General features: G+C 42.5%; 2 protein-coding genes across 2 annotated transcripts; one reads left to right on the top strand and one right to left on the bottom strand.

The window, feature by feature from the left end:
- The first annotated feature begins 2,186 nt into the window (after positions 1–2,186).
- dnajc11a (DnaJ (Hsp40) homolog, subfamily C, member 11a) lies at positions 2,187–9,453 on the top strand. The gene is made up of 16 exons (XM_077018434.1): positions 2,187–2,329; positions 3,356–3,485; positions 3,648–3,721; positions 3,915–4,016; positions 4,100–4,228; positions 4,418–4,540; positions 4,618–4,691; positions 5,427–5,616; positions 6,268–6,353; positions 6,477–6,593; positions 6,685–6,840; positions 7,276–7,345; positions 7,545–7,602; positions 7,682–7,824; positions 7,977–8,106; positions 8,246–9,453. The coding sequence occupies exons 1-16, from the start codon at positions 2,258–2,260 to the stop codon at positions 8,269–8,271; spliced, it is 1,680 nt and encodes a 559-aa protein (XP_076874549.1). The 5' UTR covers positions 2,187–2,257; the 3' UTR covers positions 8,272–9,453.
- Position 9,454: 1 nt separating this feature from the next.
- Positions 9,455–11,252, bottom strand: thap3 (THAP domain containing, apoptosis associated protein 3). Its single transcript, XM_077018437.1, has 4 exons — positions 10,973–11,252; positions 10,653–10,848; positions 10,373–10,564; positions 9,455–10,287 (listed from the first exon to the last, which is right to left on the bottom strand). The coding sequence occupies exons 1-4, from the start codon at positions 11,044–11,046 to the stop codon at positions 9,949–9,951; spliced, it is 801 nt and encodes a 266-aa protein (XP_076874552.1). The 5' UTR covers positions 11,047–11,252; the 3' UTR covers positions 9,455–9,948.
- Between the last annotated feature and the right edge of the window lie 154 nt (positions 11,253–11,406).

Here is an 11,406-nt window from a genome sequence, read left to right as displayed (position 1 = left end):
CATTCTCGCGGTTTTGTCTCCTTGTTTTTAAATATATGATGCACATTGCTGGCTAGCTACCACGGCTGGCTAGGGTAACGTCTCCGTGCACAAATAACCAGTATGTCAGGATAAATACTCAAACCCTATTATTCCCAAAGCTCCTTGCTTCACGAGTTGTGGGTCTTCTCTATCGGTTTCTTAATTTTTTTCCATTCACACTGTTGTCATACTAATAAAATAATCCCGATATTTGTCTCTTACCTTCCGGCTTGTTTTCGGCAGCCATTTCCCCTCCGCGCGCCACATCCTCCTCCTCTTCACGACCGTGGGTACCACGCGCGTGCACGTCGAGGACAGCACGAGGAGGGACTGGCGAGGCAGAGGCAACTCCAGCCTAAGCACACTTACCATTGGCTGTTAGGCGATGACTGACCGTGTAATTCTAAAATGGTTTGCGAGTTCAATGAAAACATCCTCCCTTTCAAAGTGTCTCTGGTAATCATCGGGCGATGGCGTAATATTTAGGTAGCCCGCGCCTTAGAAATAAGCGACCAATCTAGAATGAGTTCGCGGGTAAAATGTGTTCTGTCAGACTATACGTACACAGCTAAATCGCCAGTGTTAAATTAACACCTACTCTGTACATTAGGGATCGGTGGATTTACAATATTTTCAGATTTACGTTCTGTGTGTTAGTTTTAACACTAGTGTTTTTTGCTTTGAAGACTGCGGAGAACGAGAATGCTTCTTTTAAGGCTTAGAATGGTGGGGCGATGGGAAGACCTATAAAGATTTGCTTTGCGAACGTACTAATGACACAGAAGATGCAAAAATCCATTAAGTCCAATTCTAAAATGTATGCTTTTGGGGACAATTGTAAGGACATGGCGTCATTTTGTTAACAAGTAAATACCGGGAAAACCCTAGCAATTTTAAATACTTTTCAAGTCAAGTTGTAGTTCAGGTAGAAACTTTGCTTCTTTCTTCAGTTGTCTTATGGAGGATAACGTGGTTCGCAATAAGAAACTATGCAAAGTACGTACAGGCCTAAAGTCGAATAAGTAAATAAACAAACCCCGCACTGTAACACAGTGGTGGTGCTGAATGGACAGCTCCTGGTGGCGTATACTCGCGTCACGAAATAAGAGAACTCGTCCACGAAGGTTTTGAGCACGAATGATCATTCCTTGTAAGGTTATTTCAAACAAATAAACCCTTTGGATCTCACGTGGAACGCTTACTATAAAGACTTGGAAATAGTAAGGGTAAATGAACTTAAGATCATTTTAGCCAGGTCAGTGGATCTATATGGTGATAACTTGTAGCCTATTCTTCTTTCTTGAAAAACGTTGTTAGGGTTAATGCACTTATGAATATGTAAGCGGTATGGGCTTAGTATACTAAGAGATTAATGAACATTCTTTAATAGCACCAAGCTCATAGATAATGGATTAAATGTTTCTTTGCCCGCAGCAAAAACAGACCGTGAAATATAATCATTAATGATCCTCATTGCTTGCAGCCGATTGATAACATGTAAGCACTCCCCAAATCCTGACCTTTTCATTGCCGAAAGGAAAGTCAAGAAATGTAGCCTAATTGACAAGTTCATGCGTTTCGTCAGACTTGCTGGTCGCATATCCGTATGGAAATCAGCATTGCTGCATAGTAAAATAATGCCAGCACACGGCCACAATTTTAAGTTTATTTAGGCCCACTTCTGCAGAAACTGACTCAGTTTTCCTTCTGCAAGAGTGAATTCAACACAGTGAATCTATGTGAAATAAATTAGCATTTTGTTTATTCCCAAAACAATAGCGTATTAAAGTTGCAAATGAATCCTGTGCTTGTGCAGATTTTGAGTTACACGAAACATGATGCATATCTACACACACACACACACACACACACACACACACACACAAACAACAAAACACGTTTACCCTCTTTAGTTATCGAAGAAGGTATGACAGCTTAACGGACTTATTAACTTTACCTATCGAAAATAAAGCACGTATAAACGAAGCCCACGCCTGGTTGTTCAGCTTTGTCACTAACAATTCCCGAGTGCCATCATGCAAAAAAATATTCCATGTTATAATTGTTTAGATTACACCCTATAATTGTTAGAACTTAAACATAGACAGCTTGAAGTTTAAGGACAACGATCATCCGAACCGAAGGGGGGCGCTAGACCGCCGCGCCGTCCCCGGGTGCGAGTCGGAGATCGGGGCCCGTTTATCCGCCGCCGGGCGGGGATGAAAGGTTGTAAAACATGGCGGCGGCCTTGGAGGAGGATGAAATCGACAACGACGATTACTACTCCCTGTTAAACGTGCGGAGGGAGGTACGACGGCCGCTTTTATTCGTTCAGGGATTTCACAGCTGGGGAGGTTGAAGTGGTTCGTGATGCAAAAAGCCCAACAGTGTCGCCAGTGAAGCGAAGGGCGCCGGTATGTGAGGGAAGTTCGAGAGTAAAGAGCTAACGATGCTAAAGCGTTAGCATGTTAGCCGTTAGCTGCGTGACCCTGTTATCATTGGCCGTTAGCCTGCTAGCATCACCTGCTAGCATCACCATTACGTTAGCTCACTAGCCAGCTAACGTAACGAGTCGCGTAGCCCGTGTAGCTGCTCGACGAGTTAGCTAGCTGTCCTTCTCGACCGTCCGTGCTGTGTTCAACACCGGCGTTACAGTAAAGATGACTCGCACTACGTTTGATTCGAGTATCTTTAGTTTTTATGAAGAGATTACATGACAAATATCTCGGTGGGAAGTTCGAGTTGCGACGAGACTTCGTTGTGTTTTGTTTTCATTAACGTGTAATGATGTTTAGATGAAGGAGAATCTCGTTAAAGGGAACCGACTTCTGGCATGCAGCTCCATCAACCGCGATTAGATTACAAATGTGTGAGAATTTAGGAGGATGTAAACATTTATACCATTAGATCGATGTTAAACACTTGCGCTTAAGTGCTGAAAATGGGTTCATTGTAATTAGTAATGAAAGTCATGAATCCTAAACTTAAACATTCACAATGCATCATCTGAAGTTTTAGAGATTTCAGTTTCACTAATTTACTCAGAAACACTAGTGAATCTTCTTGGCTACATATAAGACAAGACTAGATAAACACAGAGGTATATAATTATAGTCTTATTTTTAAGATTTCATAAATGACCCCAAATATCACTAATGGCCACTTTGTAACTTGAACTTCAGGGGAATTTTGAGGAAGAATGACAGATTTTATCATCTAGAGCACAGGTATTCAAATCTGAAGTTTGCTCTAGATATGTTATCACAGCAGGACTTGTACACAAATTTTATATCACACTGAAATTCTAAAATACATACACGACTTGTTCCTTCAGGCCACGCAAGAGGAACTCAAGGCATCATATCGCCGCCTTTGTATGCTGTACCACCCTGATAAACACCGAGATCCAGACCTAAAGAGACAGGCAGAGCAGCTTTTTAACTTGGTACACCAGGCATATGAAGGTGAGAGTCTGCACGGCCCTTCAAACATGAAAGAATTGGTCCTTTGTTTTGGTTTTTTTCCATTTCTCCGATGACACACTTTGCCTTTTGCTCAGTGGGATGTGTGGGCTTCTCTGTAACACTTTAAAACGATTCTGGTGTATTTATTTTGTCCTTGCACAGTTCTCAGTGACCCACAGTCTAGAGCTATCTATGACATATATGGGAAAAGAGGCCTGGATGTGGAGGGATGGGAGGTAAGTCTTGGTTGGAGAGATAAAAACAACAATACTGATTGATTTTTCATTTTTATTGTTGTCATCAGGTAGATTTCAATTCAATTTTATTTCAATAATTTCAATATAGGGTGTACTTCATAGAATATCTTTGTTATGTGATGGAGCATCGCTTTCCATGTACTACATACAACACGTTTTTTCTTTCTTTCAGGTAGTAGAAAGGAAGAGAACACCAGCTGAGATCCGAGAAGAGTTTGAGCGTCTTCAACGAGAGAGAGAGGAGAGACGACTACAGCAGAGGACCAACCCTAAGGTTTCATTTGTTATGCATGTTGTGTTGTGTGTGTGGTTTCTGTCAGGACGCACACTTACTGGCCATCTCTTCTCTGTGGATAGGGGACGATCAGTGTGGGTGTGGATGCCACAGACCTTTTCGACCGCTATGAGGAAGATTACGAGGAGATGTCTGGTGGTGGCTTGCCCCACATTGAGATTAACAAGATGCATATATCTCAGTCCATTGAGGTACGCATTTATCAGCATTACATTCACATATTCCTGTACTTGGTTCCATGCTGGACATGAAGAATGAGAAGTAATGTGATAATTATATTGTTCACTATGTGCAGTGGGTGATTTTTTTTTTCCCAGATATTCTACACCATTCATAAATTACATGTGTGTTTTCTCTTCATTTCACTGTGTTCTCCTCAGGCACCTCTGACCACGTCAGATACAGCCATACTTTCCGGTTCCCTCTCCACACACAATGGCAACGGTGGTGGAAACATTAACGTGGCACTCCGGCGAGTGACCTCAGCAAAAGGCTGGGGGGAGGTGTGCACTCTGCCTGCTATTTCATACAAATTTACAAATGTCAGTAGAGACTGTACCAGACACTTTTCTATCTATAGGTGGAATTAGGAGCTGGAGACACGCACGGCCCTCTTCTTGGGCTGAAGATGTTCCGCAACCTGACACCTCGCTGGTGAGTAACGCTGACATCACCAGGTATCTTGAAGGTAGTCGCCCCTCATTTGAAACAAATTCAAACAAGAACACGACTTGCAATGTGCCTGCAAATCTCACCATTGATTTGGGTGGTTCACTCCCTTCCCATGTGTGGTTATTTTCCTCTTGGTTTGGTTATAGCCAGTAAATTCCTGCCCTCACACAACACCATCAGCACTTGACAATAATAAAGGCCCCCTTAATGTCCCCTTTATTGCTCGTACAGTCTGCAAGTTATAGAAGTACCAGCCATATAACACTTTCAAGTGCCCTAGTGAACTTGGAGGAGAACACTAAGTACTCGGGTTGGTACATTACACAGAAGCAGTGAAGACAGGGACCATGCCACCCTTCCCTCCTAATGAGATCCTCGGGGACTCCCAAGCCATGGGAAGCTGATGGCATAGCTGGTTCAAACTCAACCTGAGGCTGTGGGACACGCTTCTGCTGTGTTAAGAAGTGGTTTTGTGGGGGGGGCGGGTCTCCAGGGATGCTTGAGCACTCACACTTTCTAGAGTTGTCTAGCAAGTATTTAAAATAAAATAATTTTAAAAACCCAAATAAAAACACACACTTGTGAATAGACATGACTAAAACTGTGGATTTTAACTTCACCCATTGAGCCAAAACTGTGAGCAAACTGTGTGTGTGTGTGTGTGTGTGTGTGTGTGTGTGTGTGTGTGTGTGTGTGCGCGCGCGCGCTTGTTTCCAGCTTCATGACCGCTCAGTGTGCGATGCAGTTTTCATCGCGTGGCGTGCGTCCGGGTGTGGTCACCATGCTGGCTCGCCACCTAGATAAGAACACCATGGGATACCTGCAGTGGCGCTGGGGTACTCAGTCCTCCATGAACACCAGCATTGTCAGAGACACAAAGACCAGCCACTTCACCTTTGCTGTGCAGGTCAGTCAACTCCATGTCATGTTGTGGGAGAGTTTCGGGTCCGCCCGGCCACAGATAAGACATCGCCTACACTCGGACTGCCACGCCGTCCAACAGTACAGCGGTTCTCCACAGGAGTGATTGGGTTAACAATGCTTATCTAATGCTTCTTGAATACTTCCGTGTTCGGTTATTATGTTTGCTGATGACTGGTGTTTAGCCAATTAAAAGACCAATGCTTTTGCTGTTGTCTGGTCTCCATGCCGGCCGATGCAGGCACCTCCATTGTATTCTTCGTTTACATGCAACACTCTATCTACCGTTCACCAGCCTTAAGCATTTCTTTGACTGGCAGATGCATCGATTTACTCACAGGGCACTCTTGTTAGTCAATGCTCAGAACCTAATAAGGTGTGCAGATTGTGTTTGGGTGTGTTGGAGCAAAGTAGCCACCAAACACACGGTCCTGTGGTACAATATTATCAAAGCCTCTTTGGGATCGACTAACAAGACAGTTTAAAATCCATATCACAGCAACATTGGATGTGCACCCTAAGATTAAGTTAGCAATGTACTTCAAAATGGCTGGACCATGAAAATGGTGCTAAACTTTAACATGGTTGTTCTCGTAATGTTGAATGTTTTCTAAAATCTATTCTTTCCTCGTCATAGCTGGGGGTCCCACACACTTTCATAATGATGAGTTACCAGTACAAATTCCAAGATGACGATCAGACCAAGGTTAAGGGCTCTGTCAAGTATGTGCTGTACATTTGAATACAACTGAATTGAACATTCCCATCTAAACAGTATGTTTTATTATTGCTTTCATGTATGAAACTATTAATTGCTTAAAAACTCGTTGTGTGTGTGCCCTGCAGATCAGGGTTTTTCGGCACAGTGGTAGAGTATGGTGCCGAGACCAAGATCAGCCGACACAGTGTTCTGGGTGCTACCGTCAGCATCGGAGTACCACAAGGTGTCTCCCTCAAGATCAAGTATGCCGTTTGGTGTTGCAGATTGTAAACATTTTCAAACATTAAGGAATTTGCTTCTTTTATTGAAAGCATTTTGTGTGTTTGTGTCTAGGTTGAACCGAGCCAGCCAGACGTACTTCTTTCCAATCCATCTGACGGACCAGCTGCTCCCCAGTGCGGTGTTCTATGCCACTGTCGGACCACTCGTGTTTTTCTTAGCCATCCAGAGGCTTGTTATCAAGCCATACGTGCGTGCCCAGAAAGAGCAGTAAGTCCCTCGACACCTCCACCAACCCTGAAAACATACTTATATTTCTGTCTCTTGAGTGAGACCTTGTAAACAAGTATTGATTATTTGATCGTGTCTGAATTTGAGTACAAAATGAAATGTACAATGAATGTAATGAATGTACAAGGTATATTATGAAGAGGGAAAAAAAGATACTGGCATCTTGGCTTATTATTTCACGGTGGAGGAGAATCCGACTCCTAACTGTGTGAGAAACAACCTCGCTATTTTCATCTGAGCTAAGGATTCAGTTTAGTTTTGTTCAGTGTGGTTATATAGTGGGTTTTACCTTCATTGCACATTAATAACCCTGCAGCTTATGTGTAGTTTTTAAGCCACGCTTGGTGCTCATTCAGATAAAAAATGTTGAAGTTCGTGGTGAATTACTTGCATCTAACCGTTCCTTCTCTCCAGGGAACTGGAGAAACAGAGGGAGAACACCGCCTCCGATATTGCCAAGAAGAAGCAGGAGGCGGAGTCTGCTGTGAGTCCACAGAGCCCCAGTGTACTGCTGATCAGTCACAATGCAGACTCCTTTAAAGCCATTCTGACCTCTCTGTAGGATGAGTAGACATGTGGTTGCTGCACTGTTCTCTATCTGGTGATTTTGTCAGAGTGATAAATATGTACCTTCACAATATATGCAGGTGAAGACTTATTTTGCATTTGGTGCTTCTCTGTAGGTTCTGCTGATGCAGGAGTCTGTGCGGCGAATTATCGAAGCTGAGGAATCCAGAATGGGTAGGAGGCCAGAAAGCTGCCGACGGCCAACGACTTACAGGATCGGACATCGTTTTCACCAAATGTTTTCTCTCCTCAGGCCTCATTATACTCAATGCCTGGTACGGGAAGTTTGTGACGGACAACAGTAGGAAACACGAAAGAGCAAGAGTCATTGACGTGACGGTTCCTCTTCAGTGCCTGGTGAAAGACTCCAAACTCATCCTCACGGAGGCTTCAAAGGTAAGCACACTCCAGAGGATGCACGTCGGAACGTGCTAGCTAAGCCAATAACGCGTCTTTTTAATGCTGCATTTGTTTTTAACGGCCGGTGTATATACGAGTTCATGGGACCCGTGTAAGCTCAAAGCTCCCACCGTTTGCCATGTTCTCAGTGTGGACTTCCGGGCTTCTACGACCCCTGCGTGGGCGAAGAGAAGAGTCTCAAGCTGCTGTATCAGTTCAGAGGCGTAATGCACCAGGTTGTTGCTGGTGACACAGAAGCACTCAGGATACCAAAACAATGTACGTGTACAACGGCTCCTTTTCTTTTCAGCATGATCATTACTCTGTGTTGGTGTAACTTTTTCATTTCAGTCAGTCATCGTGGAGGTTTTGTTTCAGTCTCTGTGGTAATCTAGAGTTTCTGTCTTCTGCATTGTAGCTCACCGGATTGATAATGACACTTAGGAACCATTTATCGTCAGGGCTGGAAGGGTCAGCTTGGACTCACAGAGAGGAGAAATGGATGTTATAATGACTTTGACTTTCAGGCCACAGGGAATATCCTTCATATGCATATATACCCATGATTTTGTGCTGTTTTAATTGTTATGCAAAGAGGCATGTTTAGAAACCAAGTTCACAGGAACAGAGCATGAAGATGGGGACCCCTTCAGAAAAATTGTTCAATTGAAAACTGTCCTTATAAAAATTGAAAAATCCCCTTCCTACTGAAAGGAAGGTATCCCCCTGTTGTAGCATATAGGATTTGAACTAGACTGGAGCATCTCCAGGCCATGGCAGTGTCTGCTCATCCGTCCTGTAATGAAATTTTTACCGGTACTGTACAGCCACCAGAGGATGAATAGACTACAGATTCATGTCACAGAAGCCACTAAAGCTGGGGAGTTGTCAGCATCTATGCTTTGATCACAATTTGTAAGCACCAATATACAAAATGGAATAATTGAACTGGACAGGGATTGACCTGCATCTGAGGTCAAATTCAGTTTTTGTTTGGCTTGTTCGAATAAACACTCACCTTTGCATTTTAAATCCCAGTCTCATCATCCCAGTCTTAAAGTCAAATGTGAAATCTGTTACAGTAAAATATGGCATGGAAATGCTATGATCCATTTTTGAATGGTCAGACCAAATCAGTAAACGTTTGAGTTTACGCTGAGTTTTAAATGGTAAAACTTGACATTCTTACGTGATGGAAAAACTGATGTGAAATTGCAGTGAAACGTGAGGCAAAGTTGCAACCTTCAAGGAGGGTTCGACTCCTACCTTGTTCTCAGACCTCAATAGTACCCACACTGATGAATAATAAACAATGGTGTACAGTCCAAGCTTCCAACTTCCCCTTTACATCACACTAGACTATTTATTTTTCACAATGTCACATTAAAGTACTTTAAGTGCCATATGACAAAAATGATCCGGCTTCCATGGTCATTCTGGAATGTGCTGATGTTTTTGGAATAGTTGGGAACTTTAGGGGAAATGTAGCTGATAAAGGTGAACTATTTAAAAAGCCTTTCATGGAGAGACCTTGGTGTACAGCATCTCTGTGTTTCAAGAAAGTTCCCTCTTGCTATGTGAGTGGTGGAGTTTAAATAAATCCTTGAAATAAAATGAAATCAAATACTTGTGCATTGTGTACTTCTGTTCATGATGGGGTATATTGGTTTTTTTTTTTGTTTGTTTGTTTTGAACAAGGTCTTATGTCCATTTCTGGTCGACGAAATGCACATTACGTGGGTTTGAACCATCATGGTGTCTGCAACGTGTCCCACACGCAATTTAATTGTGGCTTGCTGTCTGACTGCACAGACCAAGCATTAGCAGTAAAGAAAGCTGTTTACTTGCAGTATAAAATTGCCTCATCCATCCTTACTTCATGTTCATGAAAACTTGAATGTAAAACTTTCAAACAGGGAAAGCTGTGGAAGTATGTGATGTATGTACAGTTGATACCGTCTAGAATCTGGGAGTATTCTCTACTTGCTTCTCAAGTCAACTAATATGTAATATCAATCAGTCAAAAATGACCTAATTGTTCCCATGTTTACCTGTCTTACTGCATAGTTGGTTCCTTTATGCATTACATCTTCACCCATGACAAGGGTGAAGACTTTCAATTCAGAAGTCATTGTCTGTCCTGCCACACACAGAATCCTTGAACATCTTTACCTGTGTGCTGTGGCACTTTAGGTTTGCCATGGGTCTTTTGAATTTGTCCTTAATAACCGAGAACCGCAGGTGTCTTTGCCGCCACATCAGACTAAAGTCACGCCAACAGCGAAGGGTCATCAACTGTCTTTGCGCAGCTTGTAATCTCCGTTTGATTACTTTAATCTCTTGAAATTTGTTCTTCAACCTCTTTCTCAGCCACCGATTCATCTCTAAGGCATCAAGAAGATGAGCTTTTGCTGAGCAAGGATCTGTTAAGGCATAAGTGTGGTCACTGACATCAAAATCCTGGGGAAAGTAAAAGGAGAAAATTTAGTGGTTATTTAATGCAAACATCGAACCTTAAATATTTAACTGCATAAAAGATGTTCACCTTTGGAGTTGTGTGGTGGAGATAAAACCCGTGCAGGTCTGCATGATGTTCAACTGAAGTTGGAAGAGAGAGTGCTTGCATGTTTTCACTTTGATTATGGTCCCTGACACTAATCATCCACTGTGGTGCAAATCCATGGAGTTCAGAAAGAGCTGGATGAAATTTCTTCTGTCTCTTTCTGGAGCGTCTTTGCTGTGCCAAAAACACAAAACGCACTTCAGAGCTACAGCCTCGAGAAACCCATTCGCCTGTCCGTCATCTATTGTAAGGATCAATTTACCTTAGTATCATGAGTCGGGATTGTAAAAAGTGTTGGGACGGCGTTCCACAGCAGGTTTGTGCGGTTACCGACACCACTGAAACAATCGGGCGTGAAATGCAGTGAACAAATGACCATGTGTTTCCTTGGGTGGAAACCGTCGCGTCCAATGTTGTCCAACCACTGCTTCAAAATAGACGGCTTACTTAACGGGAATCTGGTGGAAAAACACGCCATGAGTTTCTGATATAAAATATCAATCTTATTACTTATTATTTGTAATCTAATCGCAAAGTCTACTTTTGCCATGAACTGAACTGAACCGAAACCAGGCTGCTTACCTGTGGAAGGTAATATCTGGGTTTGTGTTGCTGTACCTGTTCGTGCAGTTGTACGCAGAGCAACTTTTCGGCATTTTTGCCCCGAACAAAGATGGCGTATCTGAAGTATGTGTGTCGAAATATAATGCCTTTAAATTTATTGTTTCTATTATCTCTGTGATGATGTACTATCTAATATACAAATGTACAAATACCAGTAAGGATTATTTTTTCATTATTATTATTATTCATTAGCATACATCACTAATATAGAGTAATGTGAAGGTACTTATTTCCGGTTTTGAATACACATGTATTTCAAAATAAAAGCCTTCACCCCTTAATAAACATGTATCGTTAGCACATCAGTCTCTGATGCTTTCAGGAGGCAAAAACACGACATGGCCGTGACAGGTTATTGAGAGGGTTTCATAATTAAGAGTAGTTAATTATAG

This window comes from Brachyhypopomus gauderio, chromosome 10 (genome assembly GCF_052324685.1).
Source record: "Brachyhypopomus gauderio isolate BG-103 chromosome 10, BGAUD_0.2, whole genome shotgun sequence".
NCBI classification, from domain to species: domain Eukaryota; kingdom Metazoa; phylum Chordata; class Actinopteri; order Gymnotiformes; family Hypopomidae; genus Brachyhypopomus; species Brachyhypopomus gauderio.
Note: the sequence above shows the minus strand (reverse complement) of the source record. Positions and strands in the feature narration are given on the sequence as shown.